This window comes from Aulonocara sp. 'chitande type north' Nkhata Bay, linkage group LG8 (genome assembly GCF_057382095.1).
Source record: "Aulonocara sp. 'chitande type north' Nkhata Bay isolate Kocher_YH1m ecotype deep benthic linkage group LG8, A_spYH_male_GT1.1, whole genome shotgun sequence".
Lineage (NCBI taxonomy): Eukaryota > Metazoa > Chordata > Actinopteri > Cichliformes > Cichlidae > Aulonocara > Aulonocara sp. 'chitande type north' Nkhata Bay.
The window spans coordinates 7,784,074-7,810,127 of NC_141351.1; the positions used below are offsets into that span (position 1 = coordinate 7,784,074).

The following is a 26,054-nucleotide window of genomic DNA, read 5'->3' on the forward strand; positions in this document are numbered from 1 at the left end:
GATCGGCATTGATGATCACTGGGAGGTATTCAACGAGCTCACAGCCAACAGTAAGGTGGAGGGAGGGCGTGGAGTGGGGAAAGAAACAACTGACATGCTTTTATTTTGTAAGAATTCATCTTTTTTTTAATGAAACACAAAAAAGGCAATAAAATTAAGATAAATATTTTTTTTTCTTTTTGTACATGAGGAAATATTTAAGTTATATTTCCATAGCATGACTGAAATCACATAATATATTTTAGTAGGCAATCTCAACCATACAAAACAGGTTCCAGTGGGTCTATAAAAAGAAAGAACAAAAACAAAAGTTGCTTCTGTCAAAATGTGATGTTTAGAACTGAATCCAGTGTTTCTTAAAGAAAAGCTTTAAATCTCTCTTTTTTCATTTTTTTAAAAATTAAAGACCCATAAAAGTAATATTTCCAAACTGAGTTTCACATTAGTTTCCATTTAAAGCTTTTGCTTTGCAGTGTAACAGGAACAATGTTGTTAAAAGTCAGTTAAAAAAAAAAAGGAGGGGGGGGGGGGGGTTGCATTCATGTTCTTCCCCCTTTACATCCGACACACAGACAGCCAGCACAGGCTTGCATAAACAAGAACAGAATGGTAAATGACGAAAACAAACAAACATAAAAAGACAAAAGACAACACACACACGCCCACACACACCCACACACACACACATATAGACATTTTTTGGCAAAGCAGGAATAAAAGTGACAAGAAGCATAAGTCATGATTGGATCCTTGTTTTTTTTGTTTTTTTTGTCCCTCGGCATTGTCCGATTGATTGGCTCTGATTGTCCTTCACAGTCACGTGACGCCATTTCTGGTTGCCATTGAGACCTCAAGTGCATCAGCCGGGCGGTGTGCAGACAATGTTGCTGCAACAGGGGCCGTCATAGCAACGCCGGATGTACGCGAGCGGACAACAAGAGGGAACTCTGTCGAATACCTCGGTGATTGCAGAGGTCCCAGATTCAGATTTGATTGAGCGTCTTTCATAAAATTGTTTCTTTCTTCCTTTTTTCCTCCTTCTTCTAATGTGGTGAAGCGTAAACTCACAGGTGCTTTGGTATGTTTCTTTTTGCTGCCGGATAAATATCTACATTTTATAATACAGGCTAGAATAGATACAGAAGATTCTTTCAGGATCGCAGAACAGCAGAAAGTCAGCTTGCTTTTTCCAGTATTTGTAAAAAAAAAAAATTAAATACAAATGAAAAACAAAACAAAACAAGGAAATGCACATTCTTAACCTAACGGAGTAAAATATAAAGAGAAAAAAGAAAGAAAGAACTGGACACAAGTAAAAAGAGCTTTTTTGTCTGATTACATTATAAAAAAAATTTCCCAAATACCCTTTCTACATATTTACCCTTTGCCTAAAGCAGAGGCTACAACCACAAAGTCATCACATCAGTCATACAGTCTGATGTCCAATCCAAACATCTGATACTGTTCAGTGCATTGAGAGCGAAGAAACCTCTGCTAGAGGCTGACATCCCTCCCCACCCCCCGCCCACCCCAGACTCACCCACACACCCTAAAAAAATCTAAATAAAATAATCTTCTCTGCAAAAAGAAAAACAAGAAATAAGAACAAATATATACTATTTACATCATGTAATCCTTCCCATAATGCTGTACAAAGCGCAGGCGCGCTCTCACGCACACATATGAACGCACACCCAACATGCACGCACAGTTCAAATAAACAATCCAACTACCTGTACATGTGTCTCCGCACCCGAGCAGGGGCATGCGAGAGAGAGAGGTATTGATGTGTATGGCTTGAAAAGAGCAAAAAAATTTAATGTTGTGTTTCAGTCGCAAAGACTGAAAACTGCACGTTTAATAGTACTGGGCTGATTAATATTCAGAGGCATGCCCACCCGTGTGCCATGACGTCGACATCTTTGCTGTATGAGCACACCCGTCCATGACCACACACACACACACATACGCACACGCGCACACACATACAGTATAAACACACGCTAAAGCACTATTTACTTAGAGCTAATTATATGTCAAACAGGGTCATCGCAGCCACTCTGCAAACACAAATACGCACATTTAAACACACAGTCCAAACTACAGTGTTTATTGGTCCTGTTGGATATCTTTCAATCTCCGCGTTGTAGTTACACTACCAGTATAAGACCATTAAAACCATCCAAACCAGTGTGGTTTACAGCATGTCTCTCCTTAGCAGACGCTCTCTGCTGCTCTCTTTGTTTCAGGAAGCCAAGTCTCCGTTATGCCTCCAGAAATACTACACTCCAAAGTGCTCATGTCCTTGGTTTTTCTACTTGTTTTGCAGCGATCTCGCCACAATTACAAGATGCTCTGATAAAGTGGTTAAATTTGACGTCGATCAGATTTTTCCTCGGAACAAACCAGTCTCCTCTTAAGTGCCAGTGTTGCCAGGCTTTATCTGGCGGGCTAGCGCCTTTTCTCGTGTAAATCAGTAACCAAAGCCCTCCGTTCTTTGTCCTGATTTGTCTTTGTCCCCCTGTTGTCTTCTGAAGAACCATCCTAGAAACTCCGGAGACAAGGTCAGTTTTCTGATTTCTTCCTAGCTGGTGGTGCTAGGACACAATAGCCATGCCATCTGCACTGACCAGCTGGCCTGTAGTTGGTTCATAAGTTCCGGCCAGATAGAAGAGGTCATTAGCCGTGGTACCCGGCTTGTGTTCGCGCATCAGGTGATCATACTCAGCCTTACTGACCACCTGACACCGATGGGAAATTGTCTGCACATCGTTCTCATCCTCGTGGCTCGACTGATACAAGGCATTCTGGAAGAGAGACAATCGGAAGAATAGAATAATGTCATATTTAAACAGATTTTCATGCTTTTTGTTGTGTGTTTTTGTTGTTGTAGTGTTTTCACTCCTACAAATACCTTTTTGATTGTGGGGTTTTCAATGAGAAAATTTGAGGTTTTGAAAGTGTTCATGGTAGTTTTGTCTTTGCTCATACAATATATGCTCCTGCTCAGTCTAAACATCTTGCTTTTTCTTCTTTATTCCAAATAAACCATTTCTTTTCCAGAAATATAAAATGCACGACTATGTAAAGCTTAGATTAATCTTGAGTCACCGTACGCTTAGTTTTTAGAGATCTGCAAATATTAATAGCTTTATGATCTAAGTGGAAGTTCAATCATCTGGGGGTACGGAATAAAAAGAAGTAATATATGCTCATGAAAACTTCACAGTCTTGTTAATTTGGCCATTTCCCTTCCAGAAATTCTGCATGCACTTCCCACTTTTTACCTTGCCGTCACGGTGTCGCTTCCCCAGGCGAGTCTCCTCTGGGTGGTAGAACCACTTGACCCTGACCACCATACTGGAGCTCCATGACTCCCAGAGGCTCTCCACTCTGCCCACATAGGGCAGCTGGGGCCGGCCGGGTGACAAGAACACAGCGCAGTCCCCGACACGCACTGTTTCTTTGCCCCGCACAATGGCCTTGTAGAAAAGCTTGCGGGCTTTACCCTTCAGACCTCTCCTCTGTGAAGGAAAGAGAAAACAGTACTCAGTTGATTTAGACAGTTTCTACAGTTTGTTTCATCACCAGAGCAGACTAGGGCAAGGTTCAGTATAATTTACCAATCCAACAAAATCTGTGCAACACAAAAGAAAAAAAGAAAAAAAAAAGAAAAGAGAAAAAAACCCAGCCCAGTCAGCTTCATTTTTTTAGTATAATCTTAAGGTATGGATATTTCTATCTTCAATAATCTATATTTGGCAACGTGGCTTTGTTTTGGGACCATCCGAAGCTGGATGTGGGAAAAGTGGCAGTAAGAAAAAGAAGAATCAATGACATCAGTGACAACAATGATAAAGTCAAAAACAACACGAAAGGAAAAGCTAGGATACAGATGGGCTGCAAGGTGGCTTGCAGATGCACACCAGCTGCAAACAGACAAAAGCAAATGAAATGCACCATTCAAACCATTGAGCTGAACTTGAATTAATTCTATGCTCGGTCAACTCCACATTTTTAAGGTTTTTGTAAGCTTTTGTGTTTTTTTTTTTATTTTTATTTTTTTTACATTTTCTATTTACTAGTGTGTGTTTTTCTCAGGGCCACCATAATGTATTCATCTAACATACTTTTAGTGGATGATTTCCAGCACCTAACATTTACAATAACACCAGTAATCCTCTCTGATAAAGCAATAATACTGAATCTTATGCACAAGTTGAGTAATGTACCTATATTTGTGCTGCACCTTTTGATTTACTGACCGAAGGGTCAGTTTCTTTTCGAGCTGCACGTCTCAGACGACAGATGTAGTGGTGTTTACTAAGCAAACAGCGTGATAGGATGAAAGAAGAGAATGGCAGCGGTTGTTCAAAAGGTTTTGTTCTGTTATCTCGGGACTGCAACTTAATAAACTGGATAACAATTTCACAGATTAAGCACACCAACTAAGATAGATTGCTAATGTGTACAAAGTCTGAAGCAGAATACGCAATCTGAGATAGACCATATTTGATCATCGCATTTACCGTGTGTAATCAAGGTATGACACGGCAGAAACTGGAGCAACAATCAGTAACCTACTTAGATCGGAGGACTTAAGTAGGATACTGATACTCGACAAGTCTGGCAAGACCCCTTTAGTCAATATATGGTTGACTGATGAGGTTTATTTTGGTGGTGTGACTCTGGCCTTTCATTTGCTTATATGGAAGGTCAAAATGCTGGAAAAGCAGCAGAACTGAGCAAGCATCAGTGACAACAGACAAAGCTGAAGTCAGAAACACCAAGAACATCGTGAAATATAGGATCTCGGCTAGAGGTCGGTTGCCAAGCTACTTGCAGAACAAATGTATGAGCCTTATGCAGGTTAAATAGCACCGTATACGATTTTCCAGCAGGACTCACAGACACATATGGACTGAGCCAGCAGGTTTAGATCAGCTGATTTTGTAAAAGCAATAAAAGCAAAATAATATATTTGCATTATGAAACAAATGACTTAGTTATGAGAACGTAATTAGAAATCAAAGCTGCTCGGAAATTCTCACAATGACAAAAAAGCTGAAACAGTGCCAAAAAACAGTCTGGGAACACAATAGACTAATCAATAAACACTGATTACTCACAAATAGCCATCTCTTAAGCCTTGTTAAACACTGATAAAAAGTAGTCAAATACTACACAAATCTTCTTACCTGTGTGGGGTTGCCGGACCATTTCCAGAGCTGGCGTCCAGGCAGTAGAGGAGCCATGTTGGGCAGGGGCTCGGGTGAAGACATCCTCTGCTTCTTAGCTGTTGCCGGGTCCTTAGAGGCAGGTTTCAGCTGCTGGCGGCCAGCACTGCTTTGACTGTGATGGTGGGTATTGGGACCATCCTTCCTCTTTAACTGGTTCTTAGCTGTGCTGCTGCTGTTACTCATCATACTTCCTTTTGATACGTAGTCCTTTCTGTCTTCTACTCTGTCGGCTCTCATCTTTGAGCTCATGGCCATGTTGGCTTTTGTCACATAGCCATGAGCTGGAGATGAAGAAGATGGAGAGGAGTTGGAGGTGGCAAGATCAGGGCTCAGGAGATCAGAGTTCATGCTCTGTCTGTGCTTTTGTTTGTCCTGTTGGAGCAGTGCACGGCGCAGCAGCACGGAGGAGGACTCTTCATCAGAGGAGTAGGAGGAGTCATTGTCGGAGGAACAGAGGGATGAAGAGGAGATGGAGCCGGAAGAGGAAGAGGAGGAGGAAGATGATGAGAAACAGATGGCGTGACGAGACAGAAAACGACCACCCCGATGGGACGAGACAGTTCTTCTTCGTGTGTCAGGGTCTTGACCGTCATCCTCATCATCCTCATCCAGCTCCGAGTAAGAGCTTGGACAGTCACTCGGGTAGTCCAAACTGTAATCTCCGCCTTGAACTCCGAGACCAGCCGATAGAAGATCCTTTCTCAGATGTGGAACGCCTTTTACAGGAGCCTTAGAGCGGGCCCCGCCACTGTCTCTTTCCCCTCCTCCCTTCTTGCCATCTTTCACCAGCAGGGAGGGTTGGATGTATCGCAGCGGTGCCCCTGTGGAGGCGTGGCTCTTCCCTATTCTCACTGCAGCCCCCCCTAGTCGAAGCAAGGCTTTGCCATTCTTTGTTTTAGGAGAGGTCACTCCTTCGTGGTCTAACTTCACAAGAAAGTGTTTCCTGTCACGTTCACTCGCTGGCTTCCGGCTCCCAGCTGTCATACCCATGGTGACAGACGAGGAGCAAGAAGAAGACGAGGAGTCCCGGAGCCCCATGGAGGCTACTGCGTTAACTGGTCTCCCAGATCCAGAGTTTCCACCACTTCCAAAGGTAGAGTACCCATTAGCAATACTACTGAATGAGTCAACTTCAAAAGGAGAGCCAAAGATGCCTTTGATAGGGGTTGGTGGAGCCAAAGAGTGGGAGGAAGGCCGATGAAATAACCCCAAGTCTCGCTCTCTGATCTTTTTCTGGGTCTTACGGGACGTCCCATTGAAAAGGAAGAAATCCACTGGCGGTCTCTTCCTGGGAACGCACCAGTTCAGCATGGAAGAGCTGCCTTTTGTTATGGTGTCAGTCGCTGATGTCGGTGTGCTGGTAGTCTTAGGCACCGAATGTATTTTCTTCGGTCTACCAACTGTAAAAGGAGCCAGCACCAGAGGGAAGTTAATATCAGTAGAAAATGTCAGGTCTAACGAACAAACTATGATTAATTGTGGAAGTAAGGGCTTTAGTGAAACTTAATATCTTTATCTCCTTCATCTTCACCTGCCTAAGTTTCAACATATCCATTACTCAAACTACAACAAACCTGGTAAACCTGTCTCTCCTCCCAGTTTTATTGTCACTCTTACTTTGAGATCAGTTACTTGTTTGTTGCTTAACTTCACAAAGGACACCGACGACATTTGATGAAATCGTGATTTATGTAGATAGTCTACACTTAGGCAAAATGACAGGTGGCTAACTAGGAATGTAAATTTATGAGTCTTTGGGTATTGAACCTGCACTCTGAGCTCCTGATTATTAGCTGATAGTTGGAACAGTAAGAGGCTTTGCTTCGCATGTATGCATGTGGATCTGCACTTCTCAGGCAGTATATATGTTAAAGCCTAAGAGATATTCAGTCCCTACAGATTCAACTAAGCCTTCGTTCCTTTTCTCCTACCTGGTCTTTTTTCCTGAGGCCTTCCTTCTGACTCATTGGGTGGTTTTTCTGTGTCTTTCTTCTCCTGGGTGGAGCTTCGTCGACCTCGTCGTCCAGGAGAGATCAGAAGCGCTGGAGAGGGTTCAGCACCTGACAGAAAAGGGTTGATAAGTGATTTATACATATACATATATACATATATATATATATATATATATATATATATATATATATATATAAAAACACCCAGCACGCCCCTGCAGGCGGTTTATCCTTCAAGCTCGGGTCCTCTACCAGAGGCCTGGGAGCTTGAGGGTCCTGCGCAGTATCTTAGCTGTTCCCAGGACTGCGCTCTTCTGGACAGAGATCTCCGATGTTGTTCCCGGGATCTGCTGGAGCCACTCACCTAGCTTGGGAGTCACCGCACCTAGTGCTCCGATTACCACGGGGACCACCGTTACCTTCACCCTCCACATCCTCTCGAGCTCTTCTCTGAGCCCTTGGTATTTCTCCAGCTTCTCGTGTTCCTTCTTCCTGATATTGCTGTCATTCGGAACCGCTACATCGATCACTACGGCCGTCTTCTTCTGTTTGTTTATATGTTTATATATATATATATATATATATATATATATATATATATATATATATATATATATATATATATGTAATACACTTGTGCACTGCTTCTTTTTTCAATAACTCCTATAGTCAAAGCCATACTCACAGCGAATTTGGTATCCGGGGGGCAGAAGCCTGATGTTCACAAGGGAGATCCTTCCTCTGTCACCATCATCAAACTCCACCATCACACTGCCGTCCTTCTCCTCCTCACCTGGACCTCCTAATTGCCCAACACAGTAGGGAGAACATGGGTTGCTGGAAAGATTTGTTATTGCGTGCAGAGTGAGGCGATTGGCATGTGTAACTCACCTCGGTGGACGTAGCCAGGGTAGAGGCAACGGGAGCGCTCACTCCAGTAGGCACACACTCGCGTCCCTGCAGTCAGGATGGCCTCGGTCTGTGGCCTCACATCCAGCACCTGGTAAAGAGAGAAAAAAATTGCAAAACTTTTCAGATGAAGGTCATCACAAACCTGCAAACGTTATACAGGCTAAGGGGTCTCACTTACTGCTTCCTGTAGCAGTTGCTCCAGCGAGTATATCCTGGGGCGATTACCTCGTTCCCCTTCAATTACAACACTAAATCTAAAAAAAAAAATTAAAACATTGAAAAAAAACTGTAATTTTAATTTATGAGTTCCAATTTTTAGCAGTTTTTATTGTTACATTTCAAAGCAGTCTTCTGGGAACCAAGAAAAGGGGTTTTGTCCTAAGGCTTTGCAATTATCTCAGCAACTTGTTTGTCAGGATTCTCACAGCTGCCAGGCATTTAAATATGCTCGGTTTTCGAGTGTTTTGAAAATCACACAACACTCTTGCTGCTAAATGCCTTCTTGGTGATAAATTCCGCAGTTTTCGCCTCTCGAAAAACACTCCAGATCTCATGATTAATAAACAATTTATCAATCCCTCAAATAAAGATACCTGTATTTGAGGGATTGATATGTCACATTGTTGCATTGACAAGCACATTTGTGATAAAAACAAAAAAACAGAAAGTGGAAATGCCTTATGCACTACTAACAGGAAAATGGGGTCTTACATATCAGGCAGGTCCAAAGTTTGGACACAGGCGGCATACAGCAGCTCGTCCTCCTTGGAGATGAGGATCTTCAGTCCATCTACCAACATCTCTTTACTTAACACACAGTTTGGCAGAGCTATGGAGGGAGTAGAAAGATGGATTGAAGAAGAAAAAAGCTGAAATATACAAAATTTGAGCATGCACTGAGTGAGCTCGTCAGTTTCGGTGTAACGTGAGGAGATGGACGCAGGAGCAGACACGGAGCATTTGTGTGTGGTAAAGCAAGCCTGTGATTCTGTGTAATACTAAGTTATATGTCAGCGTTTATACTTACCAGGTATTCTGGAAGGCATGTTGGGAGGAAGATGAACCAGCAGCTTTTTGGCCTCCTCTTCTTCATCCTCCTCTCCCTCAGAGAAGCTACTCTCTTCATCCAAGCGAAAGCCATCATCAGCTGCGAAGCTTTGCAGAAGTCTGCTCACGGCATAACCCTTTTCCTAAAAGAGAAACCGGACATTACATCAGTGGTCAGAAAGCAGGATGTGGTAGTACACAAACTAATTATCAGTACACAGGACCTGCAGACAACTAAAAGAGTCGTTTCAGTCTGATGTAACTGATGTGGTTAATGCATCATTGGAAAGTAACCCCAGGCGTCAATGTCTTTTGTAATGTGATACATCATTAAAGCCTCAAGGATGTTGTTTGTTTTGTTTTGTTTTTCTTGGTTTATTTTTATTTAAATTTTTAGTTTTTACACTTGCCATTGTTTGTGCACAGGCGGCACATATTGCACATCCACCTTATTGATGGAGGACTCTTGACCTGAGGTGGACGTTCTCACCATCGCGTACGAACATAAACGCACACCAGATACTACCCATCTCCAGACCGGTTTCAGCTAGTTTATCCAAAGATGACAGATGACTGACGAAGTAAGTAAGCTCGCCCAACAGGTTTCTGCTTGTATTTAGGCTTTCCGAAGAAGAGCGTTCATAATATTTGACGTGTGTGTTAGGTTTTCCACATCAAGAGATCATATATTTTATTAATAGAAGTTTCGTCACCAGAGGGCATGGGTGACTATTTCCTTTTAACGCCGGTGATATGTGTGTGTTTGTGTGCCAGCACGCATGGGTGTGTGAAGCATTAAGGCCAATGATTATCTTTATATTCCTCTGTTTGGTTTGGAGTTATGTGTTTTTGGACATTCCCTTGCAATGACTCAAAGACTAAAGCAACCTGAGGGCATCTCACATTAAAGCGAAATGCGAGTGTCTCGCCAACCGCTGCTCGCACAGATAAAATGAGGCCAGCGGTCTGTTAGCACAGCCGGCGCGCCTGCAAACATGCACCTATAACGACAGCAAACGATGCATTTGCCACAGTGACTGATTTATAGCTGATGTTAAGCATCTGCCCGTAAGGGAGCAGGAGTTATTGGTAGGCGCTGTCAGTGTTAATCTACGGGATTTTCAAGCCTTCCTGGCAGGGTGTGGCTCACACCTAAACAAGCAAGGAGTGAACTTGCGGCGAGGGCTTTTCCTAATTCTTCTTCTCTCTTTCTCAGCTTTACTTTGCATGCAGTAGCCAAAGGGAGTAACCCTCTGAGTCACCTGCCCTCTTTTACTCACGGTAACCAGTTCCCCTTCTGCTTTGTTACTCAAAAATCATGTTTTATTTCTGCCTTGTTTAGGACTCTGTAACAGCTCAATGCTCACTATAAAACCTTTCCACCAAGCTTCTAAATGTGGCTATTGTATCTCACCTTTCCGTTCTCGAATCCTACTACTTTGTGTAGTGATCAGGGGAGACAAATAGTTGTAGAGCACATAAACTCTCTCTCCCTTAAATAAATAAACTTTGGGAGAGCATTTATTTGCACTGTCCTCAGAGCATCATATTAATTACAAATATTGCATGATTTCTTTCAAAGTACAGTTCCTATTCCGTGCAAGGGAGCAAATAACAAACGTTATCAGAAGCGGTCATGCAAAGTAAGTTGTAAAAAAAAATTTCAGAAGTGATGCTTTTTATCAGTGCCCTCTCTTTCCTCTGATCATTGCCACAGAGATGCACAGGTGTGGCAGTTGAGTGGGGGGATCCGAGGTTTGAATGTCAGTTTACACGTCGCTATCCAATGTCCCACCTTTCCACGAAAGCTCTGTCCTGCAGAGGTCTTCCTCTCATCTTTCTTGCTGATCCTCTTCGCCTCAGTCAGAGCTCTGTGGTTTTCATGGCTGTCGCCAAAACTGCAGCCCACTGGCAATACGCCCCAGCTGAGGGGAGATGCTCTGTTGGTCGGCAGGTGATCTGCACGACTCCTCTCTGTGTTGGCGAGGCCTGGCCTGAGGGGTGCTCTCCTTTGGTCCGTGGTGGGTAAGATCCCCATGCCTGAGGATGGAGACGAAAGCATCATGTAAATTAAAGATAGCGTGTTAAAACTGATATCAAGTTGATATGATCGGGTTATGGTTCTTTGTGAAAAAAGATACATTTTAGAAACATGCGTGTGAAGGGAAAAGAGGAGGAGACGACATGCAAAATAGATTGCAACTCTTCAGCTTCGCCGGACATCTGAAGAGAAAATAATGTTTTCCTCTGAATATGGGAGCAACATCACAATTTGCATGACCGTTAACAGCCAAAAACTACTCAAGTGAACGTTGCCATTCAAATCTGTTGACTTAGGAGAGGAAAGTTTCTGTCAGTTTTTCCTGTTACTGACACAATATGTTATAATCCTTGTGCATGCCTTTTCATTAACGCAACAGTGTGCAGTTCAAACAGATAACATGATATGTAAATGCCTGGTGTACCCAGTCTCTATTCATGGAATTTTTCTTATGGAAAAGTGTCCATTCAGAAAATAAACACAACCAGAAAAACGGAAGAAAGGAAATCTGTCTCCTGGAAATCTAAAGATATGTATAAACATCTCACCAAGAGGTCCTGGTCTCCTACTCCTGGCTTTCTGGTTTGTTTGCAGCTTGGAGGACTGTGATGAAAAAGATATGCCCCCAGCAGGGTTTGCAGGAGCTTCTTTAGAGGATGAGCTAATCTTGATGTCACCGGCTCCGTCTTCGCTGTCATAGCTGGCATCTTCCTCTGTGAAATTGTGAAATCACGACATCAGTATGAGAGTCAGAGCGCTTCAAGTCATTTATATGTAAACTCTGTTAACAGCCAAGGACTCACTCGATGAGATGCATCGACAGCGAGCTTTCGAGATTCCTTAACATTTTGGGCCTGCTGCTAAATGCGCGCATGTTCAAATGCCAAGCAAGTCAAATTTCTATGAGGGTCTATAAAAGTCGGGCATTTCGTCACAAATTAACTCTCAATGAGCAAACCTTCTTTAATGGCTAAACAATAATGCCCTGCTTGTTACTTAACTGCTGTGACAGGGAGCAAATGTTGACACACACACACACAACACACACACATACACAGATTGTTAATGGCAGCTGTGTCTCGCTGGCTGCAGGGGTCGCGTCGGGTGTTGACACATCTGACACACTTGTCACTTACATGGCATTCTCTTCAACGCTTTCCCTGACACACATAGAAACACTGGCAAACACACACGCACGCACAGATAGACACACACACAGATAGACACACACACAGACACACACACACTTAACTGAACCACAAATTCTTCATGCCAATAAGGCCACGGGGTCAGTGAAATTCTAGTGTTTTCCTCCATGTTATGTTGGTTTCATGGCGCACCCATCTCTCTGGCGAGCCGTTAAAAGTCAGGACGGGTGTCATTGTGTATCCTCAAGTCGAGGCACTTCAGTGTGGCCATTTTCACAAGGTTGGAGAGGTTAAGGAGAGATGGGAGGAGCTGGGTGTGACATTCTGAACGGGGAGGCCAGGGCAGGCTCACATTACCATATGCCGATGAGGGCGGAGGGCCGTGTCGCATGCCCGTGGCAAGTCGTTAACTGTTTTAACAGTGTGACAGACGAGCTGGGAAGTGAGAGGACACCCCTGATGACGGCAGACATCTCACTCATTCTTTAAGTCACACACACACACACACACACACACACACACACACACACACACACACACACACACACACACACACACACAATCTCACAGCAAAATCTCACAAGATCTGGTTGGTGTCCTTTGACCCACACACCAAATAAGCGCCGCTTGACTCGCATGTGAAACTGTCAGTGAGCTTTTCCAAACTTCTGAAACTGTAGTTTTGTCATAAAGCTCTTATCAGCAAAATGTGTGCATTCCATTGACCAAAAAAGGCTGTAAAATTTTACGGCCAAAGCATCAGCTGCGTGATCCTTTTTTGGTTAATTGGCAAGGCGACACAACCAGACTGTATATCAAGAAAAAAACCTCACCATGCTCTGAGCTCTCGCTGTCACTCTTCTCATCATCTATTTCATGCTTCTCAGTAACTCGGCTGTCCTTGTGGTGAGGTCTGTTAGGGTTGATGTCCAAGGGAACTTTGGGCTTTCGACCTCTCTTCCTCTTCCCGGTTTGAGCGGCGCTGTGGGATTGCTGCAGGTCTAAGAGATAAGCAGAAAAGGGGTGAGCTGAGTTTCGAGGTGCTGCCTAGTGAACAAGTGTTTTTATGCACCCTCTCTCTCCCCCACCTTTTCCGCTTTGTCTGCAGTGACTCTTGGATGCGTCTTTCTCGCTGCTGTGCAGCATATCTGCTGACTGTGAACCACGCTGGGCTGCAGCCTTCTGCTTCAGCTGGGTCACCCGCCTGGCCAGCCTGGAGCTCAGGGCGCTGGGTCGACCTCTGTGCTTACAACGAGCTTTCATCTGCAGTCAGGGAACAACTAATTATTGACTCATTCCTTTCTGCTAATTGAAATATCTAGAAAAAGAAAAAAAAAAACAGGAGCAGGAGGAACTAGTTCTCAGCGTGTGTGTTTGTGTGTGCGGATGAACCGTGAGAAGCAGCGAGCGGCTGACCTGTGCAGTGCTGAGGCTTTTGAAGTTGTGATTGGACATTGAATTCCTGGCTTTTTCCTCCAGTACATTCAGTCCAGCCCTGAAAAAAAACATAAAAACACAGCAGGGACGCAGCTGAATGAGAATTTATCCTATGTGAAAACAAAGAATCAGCTTAATCACACGTCTTTATTCTCTGCATCTCTGCATTTCCCTTTTTTTTTTTTGCTTTTTTCTTCTTAGCGTCCCTTCTATCTGTGTTGAAGCTCAGTCATTGTCTCGCTCTCTTCCCACTCATCTTGTCTGTCTCGTAACTTTGATGAGGTAAGAGACAGCCTCGGCGCGGTCTGACGGCAAACACGGGAATATTCGGATCGCGAGACTAAAAAAGGGTAAGAAATTATCTGTCGTGAAGAGAGCCAAGAAGAGGGAGAGATAGAGAGAGACAGTGGGTAGAGGAGAATGGTTGAGGGGGGAGGGAAAGACACAGAGAGAGAGAAATGAAGCAGTCTCGGGGGAGTCTGTCCGTTGACCAGAGCTTCAGGGCTCAATCGATAAACACTAACCTCTATTGAACACTACTCCTCCCTTCCTCCCTCTCTCTCCCTCTTTCTGTCCTTCCTTCATTGCCCGCATGCTCTCTCGCACCACCACAGGCAGTCCCCACACACACACACATTAACATTCATATACACACACATAGGCACACAACAGTTAGCAGCTGGTGTCTGAGGCAGGTGAATCCTATATTCCCAGAGAGGGAAGGTTTGGCTCTCAGCATCTCTGCTCCCAGGAGAGCAGAGCAGAGGAGAGGAAGATTCTAACTATCCAGATCACCTTTGTCTGTTTCATTCCCCTGAATGACTGACGTTTAACCCGAGATTCAGTCAAATTAGTGTTCGGGAGTACACGGCACAAAACAGCAAGGTGGTTGCTAGGTTCTTTAAACCATCTTTAAGTGCTTTTAACAATTTTTTATGTAGCCCAATCACTTCAAGAGCAACTGACAAGAGGTGAGACGATAAGCTAGGTTCACCTATAAAATCCAAGCTGGCTATCCGCACACCTTTCACCATATATGCTTCATATTCCAGATATCAAGAGAACAAGTCAGCACACTTTAGAAGAGCTACCATTCCTCTTCATCTCGCTTTCTTTCAGTTTTATTTCACCCACACCCCAACTCTCATTAGAAGATGAAAGCATAAACAAATGATACATTGCTTGTTAATAACAACAGAAATGCTGCTCAGGCACGGAGCACCCAGCTCTACTAATTAAACAAGTTCTCTGCGTGTGTGTGTGTGTAGTGCACTGGCATGTATGACTAAAGGCTTTCATTGTCATTTTCATTAGCGCTTTCTAATCATGGTAACCGTGACAAACCTCGAGTTTCTCTAATCATTTTATCAAGGCGAGGGGTGCACATGCTAACAGAGGTGGGGCATCATGAGAAAACACATTTATCACTGCTGAATCCCGGCTGCTTGCACGCACTAGCACACGTGCGTGTGTCCGTGAATGTGAGTCAGTGTGGAGGTTTGCATGTGTGAGGTGTTAAATAATGTGTGGTTGCGTGTTGCAGCTGGTGGGGGTGGCGTGGAGTCATTTATCACTGTAATAACTGTACATCAGAACTTTGTCCAGCTGTATTAATATATGCTGGAGGTTCGCATGGAATCAGGACATAATCAATACAAGTGATAAATATGATTAAAAGTGATTAATGGTGATTAATGAAGCCCTCATCTCCATTACCTTCTCTCATTAAAAATCACACCCAGCTTACAGCTCCCATCACATAACCCCCACTGTGTATGTGTGTGTCTGTGTGTGCATCAGTGTGTGTGTGTGTGTGTGTGTGTGTGTGTGTGTGTGTGTGTGTGTGTGTGTGTGTGTGTGTGTGTGTGTGTGTGAGCAGCTCCTTCCAGTGCCCAATCAAGCAAATCATCAGCTAGAGAGCATTTGAATCAATTCAGCTGAAGAAGAACTTCTTGAAAATCAACCATGCCTTTCACTAAAAACACAAACAGAAATCAGGATGAATGAGCTGGGCTTGCCAATCACACTGATTATACCAACGCAATATCAGAGGACTGACCTGAGTCTTTTGGAGCTCTCTGCAGCAGCTGGGCCGGGGGTGGACTTGCGCTTACGGGGGCGGCCGGGCCCCCGGCGAGCAGGGCTTCGAGATGTCTCCTCTTTCCTGCAGAAAGAGGAAGGAGGAGGAAGAGGAGGTGGAGTGGTACGGAGAGGGAGATTAAAGATGCAATCCGGACAGCGGGAGAAATCAGGAAGAAGCTTGTATCGGCTACAGGTCAAACTGCATTAAATATGAGCACGCAGATGCAGCATGAAAGCAGAAGAGTGAATATTGGAATGCAGAATTCAGACTAGACAAAATAAGTGTGTGTGTGTGTGTGTGTGTGTGTGTGTGTGTGTGTGTGTGTGTGTGTGTGTGTGTGTTGTCTCTGCTCACTGGTGGTCGTGTTTCCTCTGTAGTTTGGCCAGTTCTCTCTGTTTTTCTTTGTAGCGGCGCTGTAGCTCAGCCAGCTGGACACGCATGGCCAGCTCCTCCCCTCCCATGGTCTCCATGGAGCCCTTCACTGGGCACACCTGACACACACACAAACACGGACACACACACACAGAGCAGAGGAATTTAAATGCTGAACACCAACTTCAGCACAGCAGTCATTGGATATGTAGCCAGCTTGTGTTTGGCCAGCTTGCTGAGGACTTTCCTGTAACCAAACGCTCACACGTTTGTGTGAAGCAGTTAATTTTAGCAAATCAACAACTTCTGCTCTTACTGGCAGATTTCTAATAGGCTGATGTAGTTCCCTAGGCACTTTCTGTCGCAGATAACAAATATTAACATAAGTAAAATCAATCTGTAAACGTTAAAAAGGTTTCGCCAAGTAGTTATCTAATAATCTGTAGGATAAATGTGCGCTTATTGAAGTCTTAAAATCAAACGCCTGATAGCATTGGTGAAGCCGGATCTTGTTTCGAAGTTTTTTGAATTTAATAAGAAATGTAAAGCTCCACCACACAGGAAGCACTTGTGTCATCTTTACTTGAACATTACAAAAAAATATGAAAATGTTTTATTTTGAATTTCAACACAGATCAAACTAAAATAGTTTTTTTCTAAATTTTATCCATCCATTTTATTTGATCACTAACACGTTTTGCTCAGTTATTCAGTGAACACACAGTGTATTGGTTTTAATCCACACTGCTTTTTGTTTCTTATGATAGATTATATTTATTGCACCCGTGTTTTAGTGTTCGTTTGCTACACTACACAATGCATTTATTTTATAGTGTGATTTTCCACTGAATTTATGGAATTTATGTGTCATTTTATTGTATGGATCAGTGCATGCAAAACACTCATCGATTCCCACCAGTGCTTAAAAGTAGATATGGGGAAATAAGAGAATAAAGGGGAATTTCTTTTAGGAGAGTGTAAATAAATTATGCTGTAAATAATTTAAGAAATACTGGGTACCTACATGGTGGAAAACTGGGGGAAAAAAGAGCCAAATAAAACACATTAAGTCATGATGTAGTAAAAATGTTCATTTTACATGTTTTATGTTGAATTTACTGGCATGTTTGCTTTAATCTTATTATTTAAACTCTTAGAAATTAGTCTATTTCTCATTTGTATCCCTGATAATAACCAACAGGCTTTTTCCTTTATGATTTCTTAGCTGTTCAGTTCAGAAATTAGATTTTTTTTTTAAATTGTTTTGGTTTTATTTACAACAAGTATAAAACAATTCATTTCTGTTCAAACTGTTCAGCACTCCATTGAGCCACATTTTGAATCCTCACTGATTTACGTCCTCATGCACAAACACAAAATACACCCGTGCCTCACCGGCTCGTGCCGAGGCGTCCAGCTGCACTTCCTGCGCAGGTTCACCCTCTTCCTGATTGGACACTGCTGGTCCACGGCACCATCCGCATCCACATCTACCCGTCCCCCTCCGACTTCCAGGGCACGGGCGGCCACCAGAGTCGCCAGACTGTGGAGGTCAAAGGTCGGCATGTCCTCCTCACCTGCGCGGAGACGGATTGTTTCGATTTAGATTGGTACATCACGCAGCGGCTGACACCTGGTTATAAAACACGCCGTGTGCTGAAAGGATTTATTTCTCGGGCGATGAAACGGCGTCTTGAAAAGTGGTGATATTTATGATATTAGCTGTGTAGTTTATTTGATGTATACTGGTGTTCATGCCTAATCGTACACACAGACACACACGCATGGGAGGGGGGGGGTTGTAGGGAACGATCTCTACATCTGTCACTGTCATTAACTCTGTCATTGTCACGGCAGCGGCAGATGAAACGGAATATTCATGAGACGGTCCACACACACACACACACACACACACACACACACACACACACGCAAATAAAAAAACACTCATTTAGAATACACACAGGCACCCTACAGCATTTTCGCTGAGCTATGCAGACATGGGCAAACTGCGTGAGGCTATGTGAGGGAGAATTGGAGAGATGGTAAGAGAAGGAGGAGAAGAAGGACTGTGGGATGCGGTGAGAAAAAGGGAGGGAGGGATGGGGAGTAAAGGGGAGGAGAAGCAATAAGAGGCAAAGTGTTTATTGAGCTATCTATTTATTCTCCTACATCTCCTCATTATGGACATGGACAGAATCCAATTTCCCCTTAGAGAAGAAGACGAGGAGAGAAAAGAAGGAGACGAGGAAAGGAGAAGAGAGGCAGGTGAGGAGAGGTCTTCCTCATTCACTCCCACTGTGTACTGGAGCCGCAAGGCCCATTCACTGACACCTGACATCATTAAGACCTGTGTGAGTGTGTGTATGTGTGTGAGGGAGTGGAAGATGGAGACAGAAAAACACGGCAAATAGCGACGAAAGAAAGGAGGGCAGTCTTTGTCTGTGAAGAGAGAAACGAGAGCGTGCGTGAACAAACGGATGTGAGATTGACAGGTAACTCCTCGGAGAGCGACAGAGCAAGCGGGAAGGAGCTGAGAGATGCGGCTTTGTCCTGTCCCGGCTCGCAGAGGTCAATGCCATCTCATCTGTCAGACCTCTGAGCCAATGGCATGCTCCGATTACCCTGACAGGATGACATCACTACTGACATCACCACACCTAGTTTAGTATCCTGGAGGATGGCCACAATCGATAGATACCTTCCGCCTACAGCGCACAGACACACATATGCACGCACAGACACACTCATCGTTGCACAGTAATAATACCATACCGTGTCTCTAACGGGGGTGAAGGGTGTAATAAGAGGCGGCACAGGGGATTTCAAGGGGAAAAACAAAAACAGTAGAGGAAAATTAAAAACCATTACAGCTGCTGTGGACCTAGTCATCATTAGAGACCATTAAGGAATTTATTGGTGTGAAATTTCAAAATAAAGGAAATGCGAAGGAATAAATTACACAAATACCTCCTCTGTCTACGTGTAAATAGAAGTAATGGCGATAATTCATGAAGAAGAGAAGGGGTGGGGGCACATCTCTTGATTCCTTAATCTGTAATTGTGATCTCCAGTGAACAGCTGAGATATCCTTCTGCATCAAGGAACGCCATAAACGCATCTGTCTGGGATCGGTTTCATCTCCCCCAATGCATTCACAATGACAAAAACGCCATCAGCGGTATTAATAACATTCTCGGCGATGAGGTCAGAGCGGGAGGGGGGGGGGTTAAATAAATGTGTTGCAACTTGAAGAACGTTTTCCACGCCACAACAGGGCTTATTGATTTCACACCTATTACACATGCTAACCACGTGCATGCACATGTAAACAAATGCACAGTCGCGCTGTATCTCTGACACACACACATGCACAGACAGCAGCTGAGCGACTTATGATTTTTACACTTATTAATTCCGTCAACAAGGCTTGCAGAGGCAGGATTTACACACAAGATTACATTGGTTTAATAAAAAAAAAGAAAAAGAAAGAAAGAAAAAAGAAAAAGGAGACGTGTGTTGGGGGGGTAACAAAGAGGGAGGAGAGGCGGGAGGAGGCGCAGGCAGGGAGCAAGCAGCCTGGTGGAGAGACACGTAGACTCTGATGGAGGAGAGCAGGGATTCATCTGGGATTACTTAACAGCTTACACACACACACACACACAGCCGCGTGCACGCCACGTACAAATCGCACACACACACAGATGCTGGCATAAATAAAAACACTTTCTCTCAGAGGGACGAGAGGAAAATAGGAGCGCTTACAGGAGAAGTGTTTTAAAGGAAAGGGTCTAATTAGCAAAGCAAGACGCCAGAGCCTGGGGGACACACTGGGCAGAGTATGTGTGTGTGTGTGTGTGTGTGTGTGTGTGTGTGTGTGTGTGTGTGTGTGTGTGTGTGTGTGTGTGTGTGTGTGTGCGCGTGCGTCCTGGCTTGTTTCTAAAGCTTAGCTTGTCCATCTCTGGGTCCCCTCAAAATGCACACATACTTTCACGTGCATGCACACACACTGGCATATACACATAAGCATCCTTCCCAGAGGGAAAAAATTTGGTCTATAGGCAGGAGCGGAGAAACAGAGCTGAGGAAGGAAGCAGGATAGTTAGTGGGAAATTTTTTGTGTCTGTGCATGTGTGTTGGTGTGTGTGACATGAGACACATCTGGATTGCACACATCTCCCAAAGCTCTCTCATGTGTTCACTGTAAGTGTGTGTGATTGTATAGCAAGAAGAAAAGCATGGTGACAGTTTTTTTCTTTTCTTTTTCCTTGATCTCAATTTCAAGGGCATTTTAGTCTTTTTTTAGGTCTTTTTTTTACTATAAGAAGATAATGTAAGAAAGGCAGACCTAATTATTGGGGCTGTTTAGAACTATTTTGGTTTCATTTCATAGGTTTCGAATTGGACCAATGTCTGTAGATGTGTAAGCAGATTAGACCACACAGACAGACGATGCGTTCTCAAATGAATTTCTTCTCACCTGCTTTGCTCGCCCTGCTCCTCTGCTGGATCTCAAGCTCAGCCAGTTCCCCCAGCATCTCCATGCCGTGGTTGGGTGAAGGGCATGGGGCCTGGTCAACAGGTACAGGTGGGTACAAGGCATCTCTGGTGGCACACAGAGCTGCAGCGATTAGGAGCTCCAGGCTCCACATGTAGGCCCCTTGGAGCTGAGCTGCTGTACTTGCCGTTGGAGGGACGATCGGGTCGGCGGATGTGGTAGGAGCGGGAGAGCTACACGTTAATTTCACCAAGCCCTCACTTGGTCTTCTCCCATCCCCCTCATCATCCTCCTCATCCTCCACTACCTCTACATTCTCTCCTTCTTTGTGCCCATCCTCCTCTGCCTGGACTTTTCCAGGCTCTTCAGGCACAGAGACTGTACATTCTGTTGGTTTGGGATGAATTTTCTCCCCCTCATCCCCCTCGATGTCCTCTTTTCCATCCTCCCTATCATTCTCCTGCTCTTTGGGTAGCTGGGGCTCCTCCAGGCCAGCCTGCTGGCCCGGGCAACCCAGGGAGAGCTCTACTTTTAGGGTTTTGCCTGTGGCTGTGGCTGGGCAGGCTGGATCTGGGACTGGAGCTGGGAAAGGGCATGGCGGCAATCCAGAAATCTCACTTTGAGGCTGAGAGACCGAGCAGCCTTTTGTTTCCTGCTTCGCCTCCTCTGTAAGTGCACACTGGGATTCCACCACTTCACAGACCCTCTCATTGTCTTCCTTCCCCAGCTCTTCAACTTCAACAGTGAGAGGCTTGATGTGGCACTGGTGTGGGAGGGACTTAGTGTCAGGCTCTGCCGGCTCATCCTCCAACATAGGTTGCTCAGCCAGTCGAGCCTCTGGAGGCGAGGGCCCGGCCTTGTAACCCATGGTGATTGGAGGGTAAGTATAAACAGGTGGCAAGTCTGGGGGAGAAAGGGAGAGAGCGCACTGGTCAAATAGTTTCTTTGTCATTAAAGCCTGTAAATCAGCCTGAAATAGGGGAAAACAAAATGTATTTATCTGCAACAAATAGAAATATTTGTAGTTTCTTGTTCTTTAAATTCATTGCAATTCCATTCAGGTAGATAAGATGAAGCCAGTGATTACAGTTGGCATAATACATTAACAGCAAGGTGCTGAAAACACAATGTGCCCACAGTGGTGTGTATTATACAGCATGTGTGTGTGTGGGTGTAGAAGTGTAAGTATATAGATCTAGGTGGGATATTGATGACACCCTGCCGTTTTCCTGTGATTGCAGCGCCAGCCCTGTCACCCCTGCTCTCTTATTATTGATGATATCCCTCCGCCCCCCTGACAACGCAGCCAGATGAATGCGTATCCTTCCGCGTGTTCTTCTCAAGGACCCCTGAAGGATAAGGAGGCTCTATCTGAAGATTTCACTGACCTTCACTGACACACATATGCACACTGGCAGGTCACACACATACATACATGGACAGAGTGCCCATATGCTTTTTTCTGACCTTAATGGCTTGCCTGCCCGCTGTCCCTCTTTGGCTCGCACAGAAAAAAAAAGTGCACACATACACTCAAGGACACACTGAGTAAGGGACCAGCCATGCTTCAAACAATTTCTGCAAAATCAAAAGAATACCACACTTCAAAGCCCAGTGCTGCATTTCAGCAGCAGCGGCCTCCATCACTCTCCCTCTTTCTTTTTCTCTTATGCTCTGTCTGTCTCTGTGTCCTGTTTCGCCATCTTTATGCTATCTGATGGTCCAGCCTGCTGGCACAGATTTTTCAGTTCAGACAGTGGATTCATTAACGAGCCTACGGGAGCTTCTGCACACACAAACCTGGCTCGAGGGATTGTGGGTAGTCCTGAGGTGGCTGTCCCTCTCCTCTGTCACTGCCCCTCTCCAGTCCTTTAGAGAGGTGTGAAGGAGCAGGGCTGAGGGCTGGGGACCGGGGAGCTGCTGCAGCAGGGCTCGGTGCAGGAGTCAGAGGATTTGGCGGGTGCGGAAGCGTGGATGGGGAGTGGTAGCAGGGTGACTGACGGCTAGTGGGGCACATTCCCGGAGATGGTGTGGATGTCTTGGGTGGAGGTGGGGTGTGAGAGAAGGGTTTGGCTGCATGGGAGGAGGCAGTGGACGTGGATGAAGAAGAAGAAGAGGGAGTCCTGGATGGTGGAGATTGATGAGTTGAATCTTCCAGGGTGATGGTGCTATCATCATGTTTTCTCTATGAGAGAAGAAACGGAGAACAAGCGATTGAGAAGTAATCCTTACAATGATTGGATGAATACATTTTAAATGTGTTACACGATGCTAATTTAACACTTTGATCTTCATGGCCAGTTACGACTGTATGACAGCAGGAAATGCAGTTGTATAAGACAAGCCAAATTGCATCTAAACACAAACATTAATTCTGAAAAAAAAAAAAAAAAAAAAACATGACAGAAAAGCAGGGGGGGGGAGAAGAACTGTAGAAATGACCACATCGCTTGATTGCCAAATGATCTGGCAAATGTGAAAGCGTAAAAGCAACACATCAATGTGTCTTTATCTGTAAAACCATTCTCCAACAAAAGAGGAAGTCATTGGCTTAAATAAATATTGCTGAGTGTGATTTTTGCATATGTTTTTCTTTCAGTGTTAAGAAGTCAGGATATCTGCACTGAGAGATCTTCAAACAATTCAGTAGTGGTCGCGTATTGTAGTCATAACAGCTGAAACGAGGAAGAAGTGCCATTGCGCAACTTCAGCGTATTTCCCAATTCTCATTTGTCCACAGTTTCACAATAATAACTCATTGTCATAGGTTTCTGGTTTATACTGGTCTTACTTGTCCTAAAGATTGGCGTTGGATATGCTCCATGGCTCGCTGCTGCTGCAGGGCGTACAGCTCCTGTTGCCGTAGAAAGGAGGGGCGGGAGTAAACTGGGTGATGCTGCAGGTGAGGAGGGGGGCCTCTGCCTCCATAAACAGGAGGCCACAGACCCGAGGGCTCCAGAACATCTAGAGTAGATATTGTAAATGAGAGAAACGGCTGAGTGTTTTCTTTTGATTTAAAGAAAAAAAAAAAAACAATGTAAAAAGTATGAAGAAAGACATTGATGGATGTTGTTGCAAGACTGAAAATAGACCATTTGTAGCCCGAATGAGCTGTGTTTTGGCCTCAGACACAATCACTGAATAGTGAATGCATGCTTAACAACCTGTAATCACCACTTTTAACGCTTTCTATGCAGGTTTTCTTTACAGGGAAACACATAGTTTCATCACATCCTCTCCCTTAGCACATATGAATGTGAACACACATATGAGTATACATACACACACACACACACACACATCCCTCCTTGGCTGCCTTGTCGCTGGGAACCTTTGTTCTGTGAGATTAGCCTGAGTGGGCTAATGTTTCCCAGGGGAAGGGTTCAGTGGATGCACTTCCCCTCTCCACAGGAACTCTCACGGAGCGAGGCAAGGGAGGCGGGAGATAATTAAATTTCACAGCCTGTTTGCAAAGCAGCGCTGACACACACACTCACCACACACACACAAAGACAAACACTTTTGTCTCTCCAGCAATGGCTGAGGTGCCCAATAAAACCCTTCACATATCGTATTGTTTCAGACGTGAACACAACTTTAAACACACACACAGAAAGCACACACACAGAAAGCACAAAGTCCAGTCCAAACACATCAGTGCTCCACCACAAGAGAGATGAAACGCCAGTTAAAATGGTTTGCATAATGCCGGGCACACGCAGAGGGGGGGCAGCAGAATAGCTGCTCCCATTAACAAAGCTATAAAACATGGTCCCACTGACAGAAGGACTTAGTTGAGCATTATATTATGATTAGCCAATGATACTAAAACTCTGGGAGAAAAATGGCAGAGGCTTTGATGATACAAATGAAAAGGGGGGGGAGGAGTATGTGTGTATGAGGATGCTTAGCATACCAAGGTGGTGATGAGGCCCTGGTTCTGTTGGAAGAACCATTAGTGGGGAGTTAGGGTCTTGGGTAAGTGACCCCAAGACAGGCTGCAGAGTGCTGGGAAGACCTGGAGGAAACCCTGGAGTCATTCCCACGTGACTCAGACCTATAATGTAAAAATATAGCAACTTGGAATTGCAACAAAAAATAAAGAAATAACTTTATGCCGTCTATTGGAGGGCATCAAAAGAACAGAACAAGCTGAAGGTATAAAGTTAGATCTCTACTCACTGTATGAATGCCCCATCCAGAGGGATGGACTTCCTGTTCTCTGCATCCAGTGGCGGTGAGCTGGGTGAGCATGTGCAGCGGGATCAGCCCCCAACTGGCTCGCTCCTCCGGGGACCAAGAGGTGAGAGGTCAGATCCCCGTGGCAGCTGCTGGAAGGGTGGATCCTGGCGAACTCCATGCAATCCTTGTTTTCCCTGTCGTGGCAGTAGGCGGTATGAACTTTGTCATTATCTTGATTATCCCTCTTATTGTCACCATCATCACTGTCATTATGATCATTATCTTCATCCTTGTCATCTTCATTACCACTACCGCCATTATAATCATCGAGAAAAAGGAAATGTGACGGCAAGAGGAACAGACATCACCTTGTGCCTGGTCTATGAGTTCTCATTATATGTTTTCTTCCCTTGATATGACTACATAATAAGAGCCCGATACTTCAGAGACATCCATATTAGTCCCCGTAACATTAATGCACCACATCTCATCTTAGGTAGAAAGAGAGAGAAGAGAAGTGAGAGAGAGCGAGAGAGTGAGGGTGTACAGAAATACCACATCAAAGGGTGAGAAGAGTAAATGGAGTGAGGGGATGAGAGAGAAGAGATGCGCAGCTTCAGACTGGAAGAGAGAAGCCGAGAATAAAAGAACTACAGCTTATCAGATAAGAGCAAAAATGAACAGATGCTAGTGTGTGAACGTGTGCGTATGTGTTTGTGTGTGCATGCGTGTGTGTGTGTTAATATGTGTTTAAGAGTACCTGATGATCATTTCTCTGTCTCTGTCCAGGTGATGAAGACCGATCTGATCCTCATTGATCCTCTTCCTCTCCTCAGCCTCCCGACCAAGAGGATACACAGGGCGTGACACCCCTGAATTACACAAATACAGCACCAGAAACATATAACTTATCGGCACTTTTATGTACAATCAAATGATGTAAACAATTTCCAACCAGGTATAGGAAATAAATGCACAGCAAAAGACAGTACATGGTCTACATAGATTACATGGATTTTGCTAACTTTTAATGTATCCCATATATTCTATGTCAAAATATATCTTAAAGCAGCGGTCCCCAGCCTTATTTGCACCACGGACTGGTTTATGTCCGGCCTTTAAGGTGTCGTGGATAAATACAA

The 26,054-nt window shown here is 44.5% G+C and overlaps 1 protein-coding gene across 3 annotated transcripts in view; it reads right to left on the reverse strand.

Annotated features, from left to right (window-relative positions):
• Positions 1-1,535: 1,535 nt before the first annotated feature.
• Positions 1,536-26,054, reverse strand: part of bahcc1b (BAH domain and coiled-coil containing 1b) — a 63,242-nt gene continuing 38,723 nt past the window's right edge. For all 3 annotated transcript variants that reach the window (XM_086303124.1, XM_086303123.1, XM_086303121.1), the window contains 23 exons: positions 25,673-25,784; positions 24,913-25,106; positions 24,647-24,787; positions 23,522-23,694; positions 22,531-22,915; positions 20,713-21,633; positions 17,628-17,809; positions 16,215-16,351; positions 15,837-15,941; positions 13,757-13,835; positions 13,429-13,603; positions 13,174-13,341; positions 11,741-11,905; positions 10,947-11,191; positions 9,132-9,294; positions 8,816-8,933; positions 8,283-8,358; positions 8,084-8,192; positions 7,878-7,994; positions 7,172-7,300; positions 5,199-6,640; positions 3,288-3,524; positions 1,536-2,807 (listed from right to left, as the gene is read on the reverse strand). In XM_086303124.1, the coding sequence (XP_086159250.1) occupies positions 2,598-2,807; positions 3,288-3,524; positions 5,199-6,640; positions 7,172-7,300; positions 7,878-7,994; positions 8,084-8,192; positions 8,283-8,358; positions 8,816-8,933; positions 9,132-9,294; positions 10,947-11,191; positions 11,741-11,905; positions 13,174-13,341; positions 13,429-13,603; positions 13,757-13,835; positions 15,837-15,941; positions 16,215-16,351; positions 17,628-17,809; positions 20,713-21,633; positions 22,531-22,915; positions 23,522-23,694; positions 24,647-24,787; positions 24,913-25,106; positions 25,673-25,784 (5,783 nt within the window). In that variant the 3' untranslated portion in view covers positions 1,536-2,597. The remainder of the gene's footprint in view (positions 2,808-3,287; positions 3,525-5,198; positions 6,641-7,171; positions 7,301-7,877; positions 7,995-8,083; positions 8,193-8,282; positions 8,359-8,815; positions 8,934-9,131; positions 9,295-10,946; positions 11,192-11,740; positions 11,906-13,173; positions 13,342-13,428; positions 13,604-13,756; positions 13,836-15,836; positions 15,942-16,214; positions 16,352-17,627; positions 17,810-20,712; positions 21,634-22,530; positions 22,916-23,521; positions 23,695-24,646; positions 24,788-24,912; positions 25,107-25,672; positions 25,785-26,054) is intronic.